Consider the following 23,072-nt stretch of genomic DNA (forward strand, 5'->3'; position numbering starts at 1 on the left):
ACATGCGGAGAGCAAACCATCAGCCAAACCCAACCGTAAGCGAGGCCGGGACCATCCCCATGCCAAACCCAACCGTAAGCGAGGCCAGGACCATCCCCATGCCAAACCCAACCGTAAGCGAGGCCGGGACCATCCCCATGCCAAACCCAACCGTAAGCGAGGCCGGGACCATCCCCATGCCAAACCCAACCGTAAGCGAGGCCGGGACCATCCCCATGCCAAACCCAACCGTAAGCGAGGCCGGGACCATCCCCATGCCAAACCCAACCGTAAGCGAGGCCGGGACCATCCCCATGCCAAACCCAACCGTAAGCGAGGCCGGCACCATCCCCATGCCAAACCCAACTGTAAGTAGTGCTGGGACATCCCCTTTTCAAAGTGGCAGCATGCAATTCAGCATCTCTGTGTGAGAACGTCTCTGCGGAGAGCTGGGAAGTGCAGGCGGTGGTGCTGAGACAGCTGGGCTGGGAGAGCAGCATAGTTATATAAGCGACGCAGTGGAGACGGAGCCCAGAGACATCACTGGAACATCACGGCACAGCACAGCATGGCCCGCCCCATTCCTGGCTCATCCAATCACATTCATAGCCGCCGTTTTGTTCATCAGAATCAGCTTTCAAACTGCGTTTGTGACTCCTTCGCATTACCTAATGACAAAAAAACCTGGAAAATTGTTAAAGTGCTAAAAAAACAAAAAACAAATAGATTATGCATTTTTTTTTTACGTGACTATGCCATAAATGAAAAGTTAAAAGAAAAGCATCAGCCTTTAGACATTTCAAATGACCATTCAGTGAAACCTTAACACTGACAGCATGGTTTAACACGGGTCATTGTGGTTACTTTGCTGCATCTCAAAATTGACTTTAAAAATAAATTAGAATTTTTCAGTAATGAATGTCTACATTCCTGATACACACAAACACAAATCCTGCAGTGCATTTAAATTATATTAATCTTAATTCGCCTTTATTACACACCACATTCAAAACAAGTAAAGCAGTAAACATTTTTATTCAGTAGATGATCCAGTTGCAGGTCTGAGCTGTAATTTTCATTAACTTTTGTTCCACTTCCTACAGCTTAAATGAAGTATTTGAAATATGAGATTTTAAAAAGGACAGAGGGGGACAAAGGTAGAGAAAGTTCCTCTCTCCCAAAAGGCAGCTGGTATGACACACAGACTTAATCACGCTAGGGCTACATTTACAACACCTAGAGAGCAGCAATGCGGGGCAGGCGGCCGCCGCACTCCACATCCTGCTCGCCTTCCCCAAACGCTCACCTTCTCCTGGGAAGAGCAGAGCAGCGCTCCCTCGGCAGGCCTCCTGCAGGTGTGAGGCAGAACTGCTTCGCAAGTTTCAGAATGTTTATTTATAGAAAAAAAGACGGTCTACACTGTGTGTGAAGATGTGTTGTTGAAAGGACAGTCAAGAAGACCAGCTCTGCTCCCCTTGCCAAAAGAAATAGATTACTGGGGGGGTCACACCCTCTCTATTGTAAGTTATTAATTTATGCCTGCTGAATGAGGTTTAATTGTTTATCTAAAGGAAGAGCTTCCCAGACATTAATGACACTATCTAGAGTTGCAATGCCAGGAGAGATAAAGGTCAAACTAAACTGTTTATTTCATTAATTAATCTGCCTGCTACAAATGATGCTTTACAGAACAGGTGACACAGATGAATAAAGACTATAAATGCCACCGCTGACCAGTTACAGAAACAGGGCGCTGCAAAAAAAACCTCACTGCATCCTCTACCTACCAAGAAATGCTCCTTGTCCTCAAGGGGCATAGGGTCTGGGGAATCCCAGGCAAGGCAGAGCACAGCAGCCCTCCCCCACCCTTAGCCGCAACCGTTTCACCCTCTGAGAGGCAGTGAAATCTCGTTGCTTTGCTCCCACCAAAGCACGGCGACTACCTTCTATTAACGTTTCGTCAGAACTGCGGAAGCATGTGCCCCCAGCCTAGGCGGAGCCCCCAGTCTCAGGGTGGTATGTTCGGGGGCATCGGCCCAGTTCTGTCCACTGTGCCACTTTGCAAATCGTTTTATCTGTGCGGGGTGCACATGAAGGAAACTCACAATGACACGGGGACTGATTATAACTGCTCAACCCCTTGGCTGATCCCAGGGCCTGTACCACACACACACACACACACACACACACACACACACACACACACACACACACAACCTTCTAGTTTCCTACTGGAGACTGGAGGTCACATGCCTGGAATCCTAGACACAGGACTGCCACACAAAAAAATTGGGGCACTCTGAGGGACAGCCCCTGGCACCCCCTGCCCCCATTCAGCCTGCAGCCAGCAGAGCCTGCTGCCCTTTTAGCATGCTTGCTACTTTGAAAGGCCATCGCAATTGCAAGTGTACCGGCATTACAGTACACTTAGCCTGAATGTTTTCAGCTCTTTAACCAGTGTACCACCTGCTGTAGAGTGAGAGGAACTGACCCTTCCAAACTGATTGGGTTAATCCTTCCAACCCCTGCATCATACACAAAGTAGGAACATGCTGCTTAAAAAAAGAAAGCGTCGCAAATTTCAAGAAATGCTTGGAAATTACGGCAGTTTCCATCCCCATCACATCAGTAACTACCTTTTCCTATCATGCTGCTTCCCAGCTTTTTCAATAGCTATACTTACAGTGACTGGTTTATGCTAAATAACTGCTAGCTCATTAACATTTCAATTAGATATCTCAGCCTTACTTGACTCACTGAAAGCTAACAGGGAGATTGAGATTTGTAATGAGCAATGAAATGTAACTTAAACAGTGAGATATGTGGAAGAATGCAGTGTTTATGCTTGACATGTACACTTCCTTGTGACAAACCAATACGAATAATAATAAATACTAAAAATAAACATAAAACTATAAAATAAGGGCGGCATGGTTGTGTAGTGGTTAGCACTGTTGCCTCACACCTCTGGGACCCAGGTTTGAGTCTCCGCCTGGGTTACATGTGTGTGGAGTTTGCATGTTCTCCCCATGTCGTCGTGGGGTTTCCTACGGGTACTCCGGTTTCCCCCCACAGTCCAAAAATATGCTGAGGCTAATTGGCGTCGCTAAATTGCCCATAGGTGTGCATGTGTGAGCGAATGGTGTGTGAGTGTGCCCTGCGATGGGCTGGCCCCCCATCCTGGGTTGTTCCCTGCCTCGTGCCCGTTGCTTCCAGGATAGGCTCCGGACCCCCCGCGACCCAATAGGATAAGCGGTTTGGAAAATGGATGGATGGATGGAACTATAAAATAAAATAAAATAAATAATGACCATTAAATAATCATCATTGTTATCACAAATAATTGGCCCAATTTTCTCAGCACGAAGAGGCTGCATGAAAAGTACCAAGTCTTTTAAGGATGTAACTGTTTAAAATTAAAGCCTTACAGGGGAAGGTCACTGAACCGGGAGCCTCAGAAACGGGAAACACAGTGAAACACTGCATTTCTCACCTTATTATCCGATCTCTCCGCTGACAGCACACATGACCTGCTACACTTTCGATGAGATAATTCGTGAGATGAGGGTTAATGAATCCAGAGATAAGCTGGTACCCATTATTTTTAAAAACTAGGTGAGAAGGCACCTCACAGAAGCCAGAGTGCAGTTTCAGTAACCTGATAGGCAGCAGCTAAAATGTGTCACTGCTAAAAGACGACCCTGGACCACGAGGACCGGGCATTAACCCAGCAGCCAGATAAGCTCTACAGCTTTCTGCACAGTTTACTGACTAAGAGACACCCACTGGCCCCAGAAACGCCGGCTGGACCCAAACCCTACCTATACTTCATGCCCGTCCTCATGCTCTGGTCGCTGGAGGAGGGGACGGTCTGCACCGACAGCTGACCCAGGCTGCGGGCCACCATGGCCACGGTGCGGAACTTGCTGCGCGTGCCTGTGCCGGGGCTGTTGGCGTTCTGCCGATTGAGCCGGTCCTCAGTGCTGCGGCTTACGCCCCGGTGATCCGTACAAACGAAGGAAACCTGCATGCTGACCCAGGGGACCCTCGCTCAGCGGGTGCAGGAGTCGCACCAGCCCACCCGGGGGGGTGGCTGGAGGCAGGGCAGGGAGACCCGATTCTCACAGAGAGGCTCCTCTATGCAGAGCCCAGAATGAGGTGTCCCAGTCTTCCTCCGCAAGTGTCCCGGTTCAAACGCTCCTGTTTCCGAACTGTGCCAGACCCAGAGAGGAGGCAGCGGTGGAATCAAGTGGAGAATTCTGACCGGCTCAAACGCGCGTCCCCTGAAGAAGGCAGGGTCAGGTCTCCTCCCCCCAGTACCAGCCCCAAGACCCTGACGTTTTCTGGGTGGGCAGCCACACTAACACACCGGGGCGGACACACACACAATGCCACACACACGCACAATTCTCCGGCACCTCTCAGGAAGATGGCTCATTTTACCATTTATTTCTTCTTCTGCCCAAACCACAAAAAGAAAGTGAATTTTCTCTTAGATTAGAATCCCGGATTCCACAGTCGGTGTCCAGTCAGTATTAAAGCCAACAGATTCAGCAACTGCTAACTTATAAATGAATAATCCAAATGTTAGACTGACCAGTTCCGTTCACACGGCAGATCGGTAAATACGGAGATAGCTACAAAGAGAAGCTCAGGAAGCTGTGGGGAACCGGCGTGTCCAACAGCGCCGGCAGTTGCACACAAGTTCGGCAGAGGCTTCCTTTTGTTCTGTCGAACATAAATGTGTTCGTTCATCAGGAGAAAATCCACACACGCACAGACACACACACATACACTCGCTGGCACGGACCCGCTTTCCACGGATTAAACTTGCATGTATCAGGCAAGATAGAGAGGCAGTGAGAGACCAAAGGAGAGAGAGAGAGAGAGAGAGAGAGAGAGAGAGAGAGAGAGAGAACAGAGCGTGTGGGAGAGCGGGAGGGAAGGACAAAGCCTGCTGACACACGGGGAGAGGGGGAGAATCTCCAGGTGGTGTCTATGGCCGCAGTCACCAAGGCGCCCAACGTGCTTGAGAGGGCTCCCCTAATCACTGGCACCTACTGCCAGAGCTAAGGTTGTGTCCAGTTGGGCATAAATATCTTACGTAAGCCCTCTGCCTTGATGCGAAGGGCGAGCCGTTCGCGTCTCTCCATCCTCTCCCGCCGTTTCCTCCGCACGCAAGATATACAAGGATCGCACTCGCCATGGCAACCGTCAGTTTCTCCACATTACTTTTTATTAGCAGAAGACACTCGGCACACGCACGTTAGGAATAAGCACAGAGAAAACCATTCAACCGTTTACCCTGGTCGTGGTCACCTGGAGGCCATCCCAGGCAGCATAAGGCACAAGGCTGAAGTGCAGCCAGGACGGGAGGCTGGTCCATCGCAGGATGCATACAGGAGTCATACTCTACAAACAGTTTAGAGGCACCAGTTAGCCTAATTAGATGTCTTAGGACTGCGGGGGGGGGGGGGGGGAGGAAGCCTGCACGACACAAGAGAGCATGCAAAAAGCACACATGTACACACACACGCACACACACACACACACACACACACACACACACACACATACATACATGTATCTGATTAGGGATTTCAACCCAAAACTGTGATGTTACGAGGTAACAGTGCTACCCACTTAGTCACCCCCACAGCTACATGGTTTTTAAACATCTCTCACCGTTTAGGAAATACATACTTTCCCAAAGAAAAATGTGACCTATACTGATCTGTGGTGTTGAAACAGTGAAACACAGGCAGTGTGTGCAGTGTTCATAAGATCCCTACCCAAAAAAAAAAAACGTGTCCAGAAACGTGGCCAGTACCCAGTCAGCCATTGAAATTACTAATAGCGACTCCACCGGCTTTGACAGTAGCCAAAAAAAGGAAGATACACAGCGGATAATTGGGCCAGGAGGTGGACCAGTCAGGAGACTTAGCTGAGGTTTGGGCTGCTGGTCAGTGCAAGGCTGACAGCAGATGCGTCAGAAGAACTGAGTGCCCTCTCAAGATGAGCGCATGCAAACACCAGGGTTGTCCTGAGGAATGGGTAGAGGTTAGGAGTTTTTCCTAGGCAGGGCTGATGGCAAATTATTCAAGAATAAGCCAATAAATAAGGGCTAAAGCCCCCCTAAAATTGGGCTAACAACACGCTTGTCCACATCCACTATTCTGGTACCCTGATATAATCCATTCAATATTTGTATCTGCCATTTCCCAGTCCTGATCCAATATTTTAATAAATATTTAATTAAACACACACATACAGTAGGCATCGGTGCATTCTTCGTCTGATTTTGCGGTATTTTTCCTCATGATTTTTTTGCAAGTTGTATTAAAATATGCTATTGTTTCCTTCTCTTGGATAGCAGTCCAAACATTGCACTTTGAGTTTCCAATTTAAAGTATTTCTGCATGGCTGACATCTGGATAGATAGTAGTTCCAAGCAGTGTGCCTTAGGCTTATTGCACAACTGATGTAAATTAAACGGACACGGGAAATGAAATAGATCGGGCCTTTGTTCAGGCTGTGGTAGCCAATACAGATCGATTAAAAAGGCCTGGTTAGGCCCTGATTCCGATCACTGAAATCTGATACACTTGGACCCCATAACGTGATGAATACAAACACACACACACACACACACACACACACACACCACTCTTATGTACACTTTAAAAATGTATAAATAAAAAATAAACAAAGCAATAGCAGGCATAAAAATACAGTGAGGCGCCAGTGAGGTGCACTGCCACAGTGCTTGAGGGATTGTGGAGCGCCAGTACAGAGAACCAGGAGAACAGGGTCACTGGTGTTGCAGGTTGCTATGTAATAGATCCAGCCCAGTCACTTGAAGCCTGCAAGCCTTAACTGCCCCCTTGCTAAGGCAATTGTTTTAGTGCCAGCTGCTATCAGAGCTGCGGCGGGGCTGAGGCACTGCAGCACAGTCAGTGTGTGTTTGCAGGGAAATCACTTCAGGGTGGAGACCGCAGCACTCAGGCAATGTCTCAGATCATCACACGCACCAACCCAATTCCCCAACTCCCACCTGGTTTGGCTAATTTTAAACTGTATTACGCACCATGAATAAACAAAAAAAAATGCATTTTAAAGATAAATCCGCTCCCCTGAAGTGCATTAATGCTGACAGGCTGACATAACAAAATTCAATGCCCTCCCTCTCTTCCCAAGCACAGGCATCTGTTTATCCAAAGAGGAAATCCCTGGCATACCACGGACAGACAGGGAGACAGACAGAGAGACAGACAGAGAGAGAGATATGGGCGTGAGGGGCGCAGATAACCGACGGGATTACAGAAAGGAACTCCAGGGCACACGGGCATGACAGCGGCACTCCCAGAGCAGACGCTGACTCAGCCCCCTGAGTTCTCATGGGTTAATATGACAAATGACAGGCAATTCATTGAGACAGACACTATAGCTGTTCGGAGAGTCTAAAGAGCAGGAAAATACAGCAGTTCAAGTGAGCAAAACAAAAGCTGAAGAGCACATTAACATTACAGACAAAGTTCCCCAGCGACAGACAAATATTTACAAGTATTTAAAAACCTTAAACATCAGTTAAACCCTTCATCCAGTCCTTTTGGCTCATTACAAAGTAAAAAACATTGATGTAACACGACCTAATGTACGTCATATTCACAAAACACAGGACAATTTAAGAGCGTTATCCTTTTTTACTGAGGTGCTAATGACATACATTAAGCAAGTAATCATATATTTTTTTCTCTTCATAATAGAAATTAGAATAAAGAACGCCAGAATAAGCTGGTTTGAGTCCCAGAAGGATTACGTCAGAAATACCACAAAAAGTTAACGATGTTACATCACATGGGGCATTGAGCTGTCATGCGTCCAATGAGTGATGCTTCAGTGTACCACAATAAAAGATGTTTAAGTTCATCACCGTGTGATGCTTAAGTTTCATAAGATGCTGAAACTTGCACATACCAGAACAAGCCAGCCTTGTGGCCAATACCAGTACGGTGACCAGACGATGGGCGGGAGTTTACGCGGACATGTGTGGCAGCAGAAAAGTGCCCAGCAGGCACAGTTCCGTGGGGATTTGGGTTAGGGATTACTGGGGTTGTGCAAGGGTGGGGCAAAATCAGGGGACGAGTTTAATACAAACGAGCTGCACTGCATTTCAGTCACCCTCATCATAAACCCGACATTACGATTCCTCATGAAACAGATTAGAGGCCTTCCATAATTTCAATTTAGATGCATTCTCCAAAAACGAGCAGCCCGTCCTGGTAGCTGAGGAAATTAAAAAAAGGGGGGGGGGATGCCTTACAACATGGGATTTTCCTGAGGTGCAGGGACCTTGGACTGCTATCCTCTTTCTGCTGTCTTAGCGGGTGCCATGACGACGGCTCGATTCTGAATATACACGCGTTGCTAACAGCCCTGGCCTTTAATAATTTAATGGAAGAGAGCAAAAACCATCAGGGCTTCACAAGCAACTGGAGATGGAGGAAGGCGGAGCTCCAGCTTACAGACGGACAGAAACCGACGGAGCCGAGTTTGGGGTGGGAGTAAAGAACAATCGACCACAGTGCTTTTACAAAGTTACCATTCAGGCAGATGTTGGATCAGACATTTCTGGCCAGCAGAGCTCTCGTTATTCTTACTGGGCTGCTCATCAGCGCTGCGTCACAGTGGTCAGGCACTTCATATGCCCTACTGGCTGACTGTTCAGGTTGAACCATGAAAGCCTGACTGGACAGGGGAGGGGAGGTGAGGCAGCGCCTCAGTCAGGAGCAGAACATGAGATTTACAGCCGTTTTGTACCATTGGCCAGATCGGCAATGCAACATTAATGAGTGTGTAGCAGCTGTTAAATGGGCAGCCCCTGCGCTCACCCCTGGGTTATAAGAGAAGCAACGCTTGGCAGGGGCGGATCACGTTTCAGCGGCTTCGCGGTTCTCCTTCAGCGTGGACTACGGGGTGCGTGAGCGCAGAGGGAAAATCGCAGGCTCATCTGTGCAAGCTCAGCGATGACCGGCAGTTGTTTCAAAAGTCCCTCATTAGTGCACAATATTAAACGTTCACCAGTGAGAAAGGAACGACAACGAACAACTCAAGCAACAGGAGTTAATTCCATCAATTCATCAAAGTTAAATAATAATAGTAATTAAACAGTTGACAACAGAACATCCATCCATCCATTTTCCAAACCGCTTATCCTACTGGGTCGCGGGGGGTCCGGAGCCTATCCCGGAAGCAATGGACACGAGGCAGGGAACAACCCAGGATGGGGGGCCAGCCCATCGCAGGGCACACTCACACACCATTCACTCACGCATCCACACCTACGGGCAATTTAGCAACTCCAATTAGCCTCAGCATGTTTTTGGACTGTGGGGGGAAACCGGAGTACCCAGAGAAAACCCCACGACGACATGGGGAGAACATGCAAACTCCGCACACATGTGACCCAGGTGGAGATTCAAACCCGGGTCCCAGAGGTGTGAGGCAACAATGCTTTCAAGTCCTTAACTTCTTGAGAAAGTTAGGCAGTAAAAGCAAAAGGGCTGATATTGGGTCCCTGGCTAGGGTCTTCCATAGTTAGCAAAAACCTATACTGTTTGTTTATGCATCAGTCAAATTCTGCCTGGGGCATACTCCCGCAAAAACACATCGTGCTCTTGCATTGCAAGGTATCATGGGCTGGCTATCGGTGCTGTGACAGTGGTCAGCCTCCTCAGCGTTGTTGCTCCCCAGGAAAGCCATCCACTGGCTGAATAAGCATAACAAATAACAAAAAGGGCACCATGAGTGCTGAGTGGAGGAGGACCACCTTTGCCTTCCAGGATGTGCAAACACATGTCGTGTCGCTCCATGCAGGACAGGAATCTCAGCACAGCCAGGGGGCAGAAAAACCAGCAACCCTGGCTCTCAAAGAGGGCACTTATTAGAACTCACTCCGGGTGACAACAGCTGAATCTGTGTTAATTATTCACTCAAGGGACTCTGTTCTAAACAACTCCTCTACAAAACCAAATAAACAAAGCACCTACAGAACAGACAACACGCACAATGAATAATGCATAAAAATGTGTAAAACTTCTCTTGTTAAGTCATCCATGGATAATTGGTTTCACACAAACACACTGAAAATACAGCTGACTGAGGCAATACATACACAGCATGAGCCTGACTGAGCAGTTATTTGAAGGGCTACAGTGCCACCCTGTGGTGACAAGGGGCAAGCACATCCTCAGGACAAACCAGGCCCAAAATTAATAACGGTGATTTTCCATGCCTCAACAACTCCTACTGTTCATACTGTCCAAAAATGCACAATTAATTGTAAAAGTTGCAAGAAAAGTTCGACCAGATACATCACTGTCAGCAGTTAATTCAGTTTCGAGTTAGTTCAGTGGGTTAGGGCGCTAGCGCTGTGACTGAGATCGGTAGGGCACCAGTTCCAATCCCAGGGTCGGCAGAGTGATTTAACCATTAGGCCCTAGAGGAAGCCCCCTTAACCCCTAATTGCTCCAGGGCCTGGCTGACAACACATTCTTAAAAATGTACATTGCTTTGAATAAAAGCATGTAATGTATCCCTTTTGGATACAAGTACTGTATTATAGTAAATGAACACCAGACAAATACTTACATGCAGTAACAAATTTGAATATCAAATTTGAAAGTTTACAGAAGTGAAAAAAACTAGGTGACAAACCCAAACATGGTGAAGATCTGGGCAAAAGATTAAGAAGCATCCTTAACCACACCATGGTAGGAAAACACACAGCACAACCACTTATACACTGGTAAACCCCTGAGAATCATGTACTACTCAAACCAGCTCTGGCATGGCATAGATACACCGGTCCACTAGGTGGAGCACTGTCTTTACTTTCGGGGGCATGACTGGCTGGCATCCTGCTGAAAGTACCATGTCTTCAGCCTGAGTTTGACAAGTTCAGAGTGGTCAGCGATCGATGACAGAACCAGGGGAGTGGCAGCCGCATTGCGCTTGGAGAGCGGGTAATGCACGCGGGGCTGCGAATGAAATGGATACACGGGAGACTGAAAGCGTCCACTCAGCATCCATTAACCCTGGGGTGACGCAACCTGGCACGGTCTCCCTTGGAAAAATCAATAGCTCTTCCGGCCAAGTTCAAACGGATGCAGAGGGACGCATGCCGCTTGTTTGGAAAGTGCTGCAGTGAGCACCGTGACTGACCCAAGCACTCATTAACGCACAAACAATATGTAACAGGTTTCACCCAGCAAAAGTCATCCCAAGCAAAATGAGCAACATGGTTTAAGGAGACTCAGTTAATATGCTGTACTTCCAGTGTGCAGTGGGTTGTCTCCTCAAACTGCTTCACAGCTTTATGTGCTGTGTGTATGAGGGATGGATGAAGTTCTACTTCAGAGCACGCCATGATAACCAGGAAACAACTAGAACAGGAGTAGGCAACCCTGATCCTGGAGTTCCAGTACAGGAGGTTTTCCATCCTACCTGATGAGTTACTATCTGCCTAAGATCAGGTGCGATTTGTCAGAGACCAGGTAGTATGGAAGACCTGGTGGATACCAGCACTCCAGCATCAGGGTTACCTACCCCTGAACTAGAAGCTTTCAATCTAATCTTACGTGTTTGCATGATGAAAATCAATATTACAAACGAGATGCTGTCGGAACCACAACAACAAATTCCCCCATCGGCCCCATCACCCCAGTTTAATCCCTTTTGCAGCACCTGCCCTAATGAGTGAGTCTTAAGAGATATTTAACAGCACACTGTGCCCGACACAGCATTTGGACACACACAAAGGAGTCCTGCGGGCATCATGGCAATGAGTGCAAGTGGGTCACTGTGACAGGTGTGGCACAAGTGAGACAGGTGTGCCTGGAAGGGTGGAGAGGGGCTCACTACAGCCCAAAGGAAGCAGGGCCAGCTGGCATTGCGGGGACCTGAAATAATGATGAGAGGCCAGCCCTTTACCTTGTTGATTTGGGATCTGATGGAGACATGGGTGTAATTAGGGCTGAGAACTTCTTCCTGGGCAGCACTCAGGTAAACCGGGTTACATTTCAATGAGAAACCTACACCACCACACACAGCCCAAACCATGAAGGCCACCAGGATCAGACAGCATGAGCTGCAGGAGCAGCCTAATGCTCGATTTAGATGGGCCTCTGCTGGACCCCTGCTCGATTCGCCAAGATCTCCAAGTCTCTGAGTACCAGCAAAAAAGGGAAGGCGAGTTCAGGACAGCACAGCGCTAGTCTGCGAGGGGCCAAACGTAGGACAAGTATGTCTCAGCTCATGGGAAGACAGCATAGTAGGTGTGTTGCACAGCCACATGCTACCTGAAACCCAAACTCGTTGCAAAGCTTAGTCACGACAGGCAGGGTGACGGCCCTGCATGTGTGACACACTATCCCAGCCTTAGTTAAAGCGGAGCTACTCAGGTGCACCTTCTCAATGAGCTTACAAGGGGGGGGGCTATTCCAGCCAGGCTATTGCTGAATAACACAATCTTAGGGGCATCGACCAACCTATACTGTCCTGGAGGAGTGGGAGCTCTGGGAAGTCTGGGAATTGCTGTGGTGACCCACTATGCCCTTGGAAAAGTTCTGACATCGTTAATAGGAGATCTTTGTAGCTTTTAATTTTACACTTTCTTGAGCACATTTTGGCTCAAAGTTACACTCCACTGTCAGTGTTAGGGAATTTAATCACAAAAATAATCCATTAAGGTGGAAAGGTGGAAAGTACAGGTCTGGAAAGCATAAATCCAAACCAAGGTTTTGTACTCAGATTGTGACAATCATCTCTCAACTGGTTGGTTGAAACAAAACCTTGGTTTGGATTTCTGCTTTCCGGACCTGAACTTTCCACCTCTGCCTTTAATGGATTACTTTTTGTAACCACCCAAGCACTGTCCACTGTGACCTTAATTATCAGGGTGTGTGATCATGCAGAGACAGCATGTCCCTGCGATCACACCACAGTCAGGGGAGGGCAGGGCTCTGGCAGCACTACCGGGCAGGATGAGTCTGGATATTAATCCCACAGACTGTCCGAAGCAGCATTCTGATCGAGGGGCTTTCATCATACGCATAGTTACCCATGGAGAAGTACAGTGTTCACCACAGCAACCGATAAACAGAATAAAAAGGGAGAAGTTACTCAACACGCGTGTTATCTGGGACAAAGAGATAAAACAGAGCCTGGCTAAGCTGTTGAGCTGCTCCCCTCTTCTGGCTTCTATACACACCTGCCCTTCATAGAGCTGTACAAGTACTCCTGTGACCCATATGATTAAAAATAAAACCACAAGCAGCAGCTGGGGCTCGGCGGGAGAGAAGTATAGCGCAGCACGCTCACGAGTAGCAAAAGTGACTCAAATTGACCTGGAGAGAAATACCAACAGCTCCTGAGAAGCACACGGCCATACGGGATTTAAACAGAAGGTACAGGAGATCCAAGATGTTGAGATGCATAAGCTCCAGAACCGGTCCTGAGAGAGGGCACAGGAGCACTGACTGCCCCTTACCTGTACTTCATGCCGGTCTGGTAGGACACGCACTCCTCCAACGAGAGGCCGTGCATCTTCAGGAAGTCCTCCATGTTCCTGAGGTGCATGGCGGCCCGCTGCTCCCGCTGGCGCTGCAGCTGGCCATGCTCCGCGGGCCGCGGCACGCTCAGGCCCGGCTCTGAGTGGTAGCGGTTGATGCCGCTACGTACGCTCTCGCTGTACGTCATGGACAGCATCCTGCCGTTGGCCTCGCTGCTCCTGCTGCTGCTCTTCCTGAGGCCGCTGTCGGGCCGCCTGGATACGGGGACCTGCGAGTTTCCGCCTGTGAAGCTGCGTTGCCGGCACACCGGCCTCCCCACCTACTCGTCCATGAGCGACGCCTTTCTAGACTCGGAACCACACCCGCCCTTGCCTGCTCCGCCCCCCCATTTCCATTTGCATTTTCCCGAGACCCAACAGCAACGCAACGCCCGATAGCAGCCGCCTTAAATAGCACCTGCCCGGGGGAGGGGGGGCTCTTCCTGCCTTACTCCCGGTAAGCATGTAACCAAAGCCCTCCTTCATCGCAGGCGGGGTTAACAGCAAGACAGCTCCGGAGGACCCTTCTGGGCTGCGTTTAGGTGATCGCTCCACAAATGACGGCCTCCGCATGCCAGCCGGTCCTCCACGGTGGGGATTACAAAACACAGTCAGGCATGCAATCGGGAAAAGCTCAGGGGTTGGGGGGGGGGGGGGTGTTTGCAGTCCTGGCGGTGTTGAGAGGGGAAAATTCACTGACATCTCTTGAGAGCTTCAAAAGTCCAGTTACTTTTTGACCCCCCCCCCAATACTGGCAGCTAATGTGACTGACAAAAATAAGGCAGAAACGTGGGCAGAGGATCCACAGAAGCACAGAGCTGCAACTCCTCCACATCTCCCTCTTTTTCCAGGTTACAGACATCCATGACAGACCATTACAGTAAAAACCTTCACCACACATGGTCTCTACTCAAGCACACAAACCCACCTGTATAACCCTGAGTCTGAAAGTGTGGTCAGGCCAGTAAAACTTTCAGTGCTACTAGTGTATGCTGTACGTCAGAAAACATAAATTATGATACGAGTTTTAAAAGAACTACTAGGTTCTAGGTCTAGTGAAAAAGTAGGTTTTATTTTGTTTTTTGATGTTGGGTAACTATAAATGACACACAACGGCATCTTAATAAGCAAGTCTGGGTTCACTGGTGACCACAAGGCCCTTCTCAGTGTGGCTGAACTGGATCTGAATAATTTAAAAGGCCAAAGGTTAATTGAATACTCATTTATCTAAGTGCCCTAGCAGCAATCAGGAAAGTTAATCACCCTAACTCAGCCTCCTCAGATTGCCAGCAATCCACATCCTAGTGAATATTTCATAGCACATTTTCTCAGCTTCTCTGTCGTATACTTAAACATATAGCGGAAGGAAAAACCAGATTGTATCAGTTCACTGCCAACAAAATGAAATTGATCTAAAAGACCCAATGAGACAGATGCACTCCAGAAAACAGATCCCTGAAAAACAGCAGCACTTTCAAAGAGGTGAACCAAAGAGAAAAGTGCAGAGACAGGGGCCCTCTGCTGGCCAATTGAACAAACATCAGAACCGGTTTAACACTATGCTTGCCACCCGGCAACGCCAGTAAAACGACCCGATTTGCTTTGCTTCACTTTCTAATTTCTAATTTCTTACTACCAGAACTCGACGTGTAGAAAAAAATACCTGCATTCGAAAGATACAAATACAAGATAAAAAATGCTGTCAAAGGGCTGATAAACGGAAATAATAATTACCGTAAAAAGGAACACAAAGCAGAAGGGTACAGAAAAACTGCCAACACATCTTCAACCCAAAAAGCTGACTCACATATTCAGAAGACTCTATTTTTTGTTACTGATACTAAGCTGCTAAGATGAGGCAGGTTAGAGAGTGACCAAATCACAGCTTCAGGTCTTCAGTGAGTTTGGCTGCATTTGAAAAACAAGCAGAGTAGGGCACAGAGGAATAAATTACACAGGCAGCTCCTTCCCATTTCAAATCTGAACAAACAAGGTTAGCAACTACAACAGCACGTCTGTCCACTTCATAATTCAACAAACAGTGAAATTAGTCCAATTAGAAATCAAAAGCTGATTTCGCGTTAAGTGGATTATAAGAAAGATTTTTATCCATTTCCCATTAATCTCACAAACGTTTATATTTCTAAGTTGCAGAAGATATTGGAAGACCTATCAAATCAAACCTGGAGAGCTTACAGTGATGCAGTAAGAATTTAACCCTTACATTTCACTTCTAAAAACAATTACTTCTGTTTTAGGAGATAAATCCATGCACAAAACTCTGGACATCACACCCAGCTACCTTTTTTGAGCATGTACAGCTCCCTCTGCCACACACCCAACACCGCCTTAACACAAGACAGAAGGAATCCATTCCCCCATGCAGAGGCAGCAGACACACAGACAGGCAAATGTTTCCACGCGTACACACACAAAGCAAATCCGCTCTCAAACTAACCTGATTTCGAGGGGATCGACTCATGAACTGGAACCACTGAATCAAGCTACTCTTATATGTGTTAACAGCAGAGAGGTTTTGACACATCCCACAGTGGCAGTGTCTGACTGGGCAGCATCTAAACCAATCAGCAACAGTCAAAGCACAAGTGTTCCGCCCTTGACCCCGCCCACCACCACCTGCACCTACACTTGGTGAAATTTCATAGAAGAAATCCATTTAAGTCATTCAGCATTCAGTCATGTCTTTTTAGAAAACCACAGCAATTAGTATCACCGTTAAATTATTCAGCTGTTTCAGCACTAAAAGCATCTGAATGTTCTGCAGGAAAAAATGGTTTGATACTTCAGGTCCACACAAGCGGACATCTGTACACACGTCACTTAACTATGCCAAGTCCACCATTACATACTCTTAAATCTCCTCTGGTATAGAGATTTTTAGAGAGCTTATTCATGAAACCACTAAATAGTACTATAGAATTACCACTTTCTGTGGTCCCTTTTCTAAACCACTATGGCTTTGAAGATGTGAAAGTGGTTACCCATAGCTAAGTAAAATGTTAAATACATCTGCTGAAACTGACAAGAAAACTCACACCAGCAACAAAACGGACAGATTACCCCTACAGTATTATTACAGATTAATGGACAAAGAATTCTTCTTAACAGCTCCAGAGCGGATTTCAAAAGGAAATGGTACTTCCTGTATAATATCAAAGTTGCCCTGAAAATCTTTGACAGTACACTGTTAAAATCCGAGGAATCTGAGTGAGTTAAAAACCACTTTATTGCTTTATGTCCCATGTGATCACAGTAAGGGCTCCACTATCGGCCAGCCAGCACTAACACATTTCAACAGGTGGCGTTATTTGGCAAGGCAATGCGAGGGAAACTAAATAGCACCAAAACTTCAAATTCAATCCATGAATTTGCAATTTCGATCTTCTTTTGGTTTTAATCAAGCCTTCATCTTGCATGCTCAACTAACTCCCCACAGCATGATCCCTTAATGACATCAGTTTTCTTATTTGTTCTTAAAATGATTTTTATTCACCGGTAATAATCAGAAAACTTTGAAATAATAATTTTGTGTTATTATGAAAATTAATCCTATCAGTAACAAAAAACACAAAATTACACAAGTCCCATAGTGCTAAATTTTACCTTTAGTCCTTTTGCATGTCTTTTTGGATTTATATCGGTTAGTGACACCTTCCAACAGTGATATCTGTACCAATCTCCACCTTTCCACACCAGGAAAGGCAATGTATTAATTAAATGTATTAATCTCTGTAGAAATTAAATTTCTACAGAGGCAAAACCCCAACCATCTGCACTAAGATCTGGAGTCCGACCCAGCCACAAATGGTCCGTTTTTGAAAGGGGACCCATGTCCATTTCTTCACTCTGCGAGAATTTGCAGCAAAACTAAAAACAACACCATCTTAACTATAAGTGCTGGCTAGACAACAGGAAAGCAGTAAAGTAGCCCACACATAGATTGGGGGGGGGCATCAATGCATGTCCGCTATGTTTGATGAAAAAAAAAAAGACTATATAGTATTACAGTCTTAATGACACCATAAAAGACGCATTTCCTCCACTGTAATGAGCGGAGAGTGTGTCTTCCATAGCATTTTTCACATCACAGATGCTGGATGGCCATTCGCTTGAGTACACTCCTTGCATTAGACTGCAAAAACCCCTCAAAAGCTCAAAAAAGCACCTGTAATAAGAAATGCAGCATTAAGATGATCCCAGGCATTAGGCTTTCTCTGAGCCTGGATACATTAAGAAAAGAAATTCAATAAAAGACACGAAACGGTGAAAACAGAGCGGCTGGATTTCCTGCCACTCCTTTCAGTTTGGGCAGCGGGGATCGATCGGCCCGGGCTCTGGGGGCCGGGATAGAATACTCAGTGCTTAGAAAGAGGAAAAGCCGTGGGACAGAGGGATGAAAACTCAATACTGCTCTCATTATCACAGGTCTGCCTTGTCAGGGGCTTTACGGGCAGAACAGCAGAACTCAGAGCGGGAAAACCCAGGCCAGCCCCGCTCACGCCACACAGCGGTGAGGATCCAGAAAGTCTCAAAAGAACTCTGCAGGACACATGGCCACACAGCACAGATACGACTGACACACTTCTACAAACTCACATGGCTTCCGGCCTCTTAAACCATACAATCCAGAGATATGTAATTCTGATCTACAGATATACTTGGACACTGCCCTCCACCCCACTTCCTCCTCTACCTTGACCCAGGTCTATGGAGGACATTGTAGGTGTAGATGCGCCACCAGCTCCCTGGGCTGTGGCTAAGTTAGAGCAAAGCGAAGCAGTACCTGTAGAACTGCAGCTGCCGCTTGGGGCTCCCATAGCGAGCGCTGAGGACAGCGTGAAAGAGAAAGGAGGAGAGGATGGAACTTAGTCTGGCACACAGCACAGAGGACCAAAGACAGGTCACAACATGGCCCACAGGGAGATGCATGAAGGAGAGCAGCTGAGCAGAGATAAGTGCCATTTATTACACAAATAGAAGCAATATAAATCACACATCAGCCACAATTTAAATTACTCTCTTAGAGCAATAAGAGAGACATTATGATTTTAAAATGAGCTTTAACAGCAAGGGCAATAGAAAGAGCTCACTTTGAAGCAAAGTTCTGGAAAGAATGTATCAATATGAAAGAGAAATGTAACAAAGACCAATATGACAGGAAACAAGTTTTAGAAAAAGGAAGCAAGTGAAAAAGTAAGCAAGAGAAACTCATCCAAAAATCAATTACAACCATAGTAGCATCTTGGTTGATTTACAATTTAAATCAGGGGTCTCCAATTCCGGTCCTGGAGGGCTACCATCCAGTAGGTTTTCTATCCTACCCGGCTTCTGATGAGCCACACCTGTTCTCAGGTAAATTCCTGGTATTTACCTGACCGGGTAGGATAGAAAACCTACTGGATGGTAGCCCTCCAGGACCGGAATTGGAGACCCCTGATTTAAATTATAGACAACTTCCAGTGTGGTTAAAGTGTGCCATCTGCTGGTGTTAGTTCAAACTGCAGTACAAAAATTATTCGCCATTGTGGCTATTATAATTACTTCTTAAGACTGCAGCCATTGCATGATGCAAACAGCAGCAGGCCAGAGGTCCTTAAGACTGCAGAATCAGCTGAAGCCTTGCTAAAGTCGTATGCTACTTACACTTTCATACATCAGGGGAAGTGCAAACCATCATATAGAGAGCGGTTACCCTCTTGTTTTTAAGTCACTATTAGCTGTGAAATTTGGATATCTGCATGTGTTGCATCTGCATCTGCACACTGGGCATAGTGGGTAAACACTAGCTCTGTCTCTCCTGACCACTGGAGTCACCTAATTTGTAACCAAGAAAATGTTCGCTCAAGAGATAAGCTCAGTTTAGTACAGAACAGTTCAGTAGCATAACCAGGCACTGGGCTATGACACCTGCCACCAATGGTTTCCTCCAGTGCTGGTCCATCTGAGCAGAAGAACATATGTTATCTCCTGATCCAACCTAAAACCCTTAACATCCACACCTCAGTTATTCTTTCACTGATGACGTTCAAGCCTGTAGGCCATCATTAACTAACTGAACATTGGTTTTTGCCATCCAGACATGAACCACCACTAATACACTTGACAAGTGGCTATGAGACTAGTTAAAGTAGCGTTGCAACATAATTTAAATTAATATACGGTGTGTCCATTTTTTCATTTTGAGCGAATTATCTACATTTTTCCCTTCTAAACATAATTTGCATGCTGCACATATGTCAGAAAACACATTCCCATGCAACTGGGTCATGGAAGCACTCAGTAGTATGGGGAGAGAATTCATTTGTAAGCTACTGCATGCACTGCCATGACAGAGCTGTGAACAAGGGTGGGAATCACATCACCCCAGGTTCAAAGATGGTTGTGTATGTGTGTAAGACCAGCTAAGCTAGGTGTAGTGCGTGCAGTGTGCGTGTGAGATGGTGTGTACACAGCCACCACTCACCTGTAGATCATGCCCGGGGAGCCAGTTTGTCGGAGAGAAAGGCGAGCTGGAGAGTCAGTGGTCGATTCAGGATACATGGAGGCAGGGGGGTGGAGAGGACAGCCAGCCACTCAGGGCCTATGGGAAGGAGGACGGGGAGAAAGGGTTAGCGCTCAGCGGCAGGCAGACAGACCGACACTCATCCTGTCTGTGTGCGAACATCTCTTCATTGTTTTACAACAGTTAATGACTCTAAACCCCACATCAACCAAACTCAAACAATGTTTTTTAGCCAAAGTGTTGCTTAAACATCAAGTTTAAGAGTAATTAACTTTTTGAGATCCTTTTCTTTAAATTTTACCAAGAGACACCAGCCTGACCCCCATAGACAGTGAAGAACTGGGCACTACTTCCTAGGTGAGATCTGAGTACCGTGGTTTATTTAAGAAGAAATGGAGACTAACAAAAAACTTTCATGTTTTGCGGTATTGGATTTATGTTTCAATAAAACAATCATGCAGATAAGTAATCAGCCATCTTTGTGATGGAGCAGCGTTTGGACATCAGACTGAGTACCAGTACCACAGTAATACTTGGCAGCGCCAGTGCAGAATTTAAAATATTACAGGATGACAGAAAACATTCCAAACAGCCATCCATCCTCCAACTACTTATCCGGAGCAGGGTCGCTGGGGGGCCAAGAGTCTAATTCTTCACAATCCGTTTGAATCTGACACTGACCGGGCTCATCAAGTACACCCATAAGAAGAGCAGTTCCTTACACACCGATACAGCCACACACTGTTCAAGTTAATAATAATCCAATGGTACACAAAGGTAAAAGAGCAATTTCAAGCAAATAATAAATAATCCTAAAATACAAGCACCAATTAAAATGTTTCTGCTGTAAAGTGGAAGAAAAAACCTTAATCATTTCATATGCAATATAACAAACTTTTTTCAGAAGTTGACCACTAGATGGAGCCACCATCTCTCCTTGGCTGTGCTCAGACTCTAAGACTGACATGGAGCAACGGATAGTGTTACTAAAGCACAGAGGAATGCACTTCATGAAAGATGCTGTCAGAGTACCATTCACATAACAGGGCCAGAATGGACCATTGAATGTTTTGACCCACCACAAGTCCAATGATAAACGTGGGCCCTGGCTGAAGTTGACATACAGCCTGTTTGAACAGAAGCATAAACATTTTAGAACGGAAACACAGTCTGTTTCCTTACTTTAAGTTAACCCTGTGTCTGCTGGATCACACATCTGCAACGCCTCAGAAGTCAGGCCATGCAGCACCCTGCGTACGTGCCAGCGAACAGCATGTCGCACCCCGTTACAAAGTGACGGAGCGTCAAGGCCTTGCTGCATCACTGCCCCCAGGCCCCCGCTGTTCCAGGGGGCCACCCACAGCTAAAGACCACCAGTGCACCTAACCAAGCACAGAGAAGAGCATTGGCTCCACCCCCAGGATGGCAGCGACGAAATGGATGGTGCCAAACAGGCTACGACCTGACCAGCGCAATTTCGCGACTCATCAAACTTCTGTAAGCCCCACTAAGGAGCCAGTAATGAAGAAAGCGAGTGCTGTGAAGGTGACCCCCCCCATATCGATCACCACACAAAATGGGACCCACACAGCATGCAGGTCCTTGTCCTTCAGTCACCGCTGGTAAATATGGTACAGTTGTTTTTTCGGGCTGCCACCTTCAGCTGTGGACCCCAGATTTTTCCTTTATTAAACATAATGCAGAATATTTCTCTCACTTGCTCCTGCACAACAGTTTCTCCCCTATATAGAACAGAACAGAATTTCCCCCACAGGGAAATTGTTTTTTCATCTGTCCCATCTAGCTGTTCATGAGACACAACCACACATACACAGGTGAGAGCAAGTTTAGGGGTTACAACGCACGGTCAGCCAGTGGGCAACATCCCCAAAGCTGCGGGTTCAGGGCCTCGCTCAAAAGAGCCCAACGGCAGCAGCAGTCTGATCTGAACCAGCAACGTTCCGATCATGGGCACAGAAGGCATAGCCACTGAAGCCACATGCCACCCCCTTTAAATAAGAAATGGGGGTGCACCTCTAGCAACTCAGAGGTAATCCTTTCCGCATTAATACTTCAAGCTATGGCTGTACATGAGTAGGTAAGGTGGTGTTGTCCCATTCCAAAACATGTCAAACAATGATGAACCTGAGACACATACAGCTCCATCTTAGCAGGTCACCTTCAACAGAACGTCCAGTTGGCCAGTGGAGTGAATCAGTCACAGCAGCACTCATACGTGTGACTTATTAATCAGTAATATTTTGGCGAGGAGTTAAATTTATGGTCTGAGAAATGACCATCCCTGTCCACATTACTGTAGCTACAATTTGTCAGACACTTAAACACACAGTGCCATCAGGTTAAAGCACTAGCATTACATTACATTATTTCACACCACACTCCAGCCATAAAGGGAAAAAGGTAATGCATTCAGGGTGAAAAAAACTGAACTGTGCCACATCATTATCACACACACGCAGACCTGAACTCAAATCTTTGAGAGGACCATCCATCAATTTCTATGGGCAAAACCCTAATCCCAACTACGACATTAACTGCTACCCAGAAGTAACCTTAACTATAAGTAACAAAACAAAATACTTAATGGATAGTTAATAGTCGATATACTTAATAGTCTTAATGGATTTTTAGTTTTTTGGTTGCAATTACAGATTTTTATTTTTTATAAAAAATTATATTGTTTATATTGATTATAATATTGAACACACACATACACGCACGCACGCGCACACACACACACACAATAGTCTATGATGTCAGCGATTAGGCACTTAGTCACTACCATAGCTCCACATTTATACCATAAATTATACCACAGCGATTGACCCCACTCCCATATGACATTCCAGGTAAAGGATTAAAACCTAATCTGCTGATAAGATTTCTAGATTCCCCCCACCCCCCTTGGAACACAATACTCTCAATGACTTTGCCGCAGCC

The 23,072-nt window shown here is 46.5% G+C and overlaps 1 protein-coding gene across 8 annotated transcripts in view; it reads right to left on the reverse strand.

The window, feature by feature from the left end:
• kcnab2a (potassium voltage-gated channel subfamily A regulatory beta subunit 2a) overlaps positions 1-23,072 on the reverse strand; it is a 68,176-nt gene that overhangs the window by 21,116 nt on the left and 23,988 nt on the right. For 3 of the 8 annotated variants that reach the window (XM_049023968.1, XM_049023969.1, XM_049023967.1), the window contains 2 exons: positions 20,073-20,189; positions 18,393-18,434 (listed from right to left, as the gene is read on the reverse strand). In XM_049023968.1, coding sequence (XP_048879925.1) covers positions 18,393-18,434; positions 20,073-20,149 — 119 coding nt within the window. In that variant the 5' untranslated portion in view covers positions 20,150-20,189. Of the gene's footprint in view, positions 1-3,800; positions 4,896-13,528; positions 13,905-18,392; positions 18,435-20,072; positions 20,190-23,072 lie in introns of those variants that run through there. The other 5 variants (XM_049023972.1, XM_049023970.1, XR_007399472.1 and 2 more) reach the window with 4 other exon arrangements.

Source organism: Brienomyrus brachyistius, chromosome 8 (assembly GCF_023856365.1).
Source record: "Brienomyrus brachyistius isolate T26 chromosome 8, BBRACH_0.4, whole genome shotgun sequence".
Taxonomy (NCBI): domain Eukaryota; kingdom Metazoa; phylum Chordata; class Actinopteri; order Osteoglossiformes; family Mormyridae; genus Brienomyrus; species Brienomyrus brachyistius.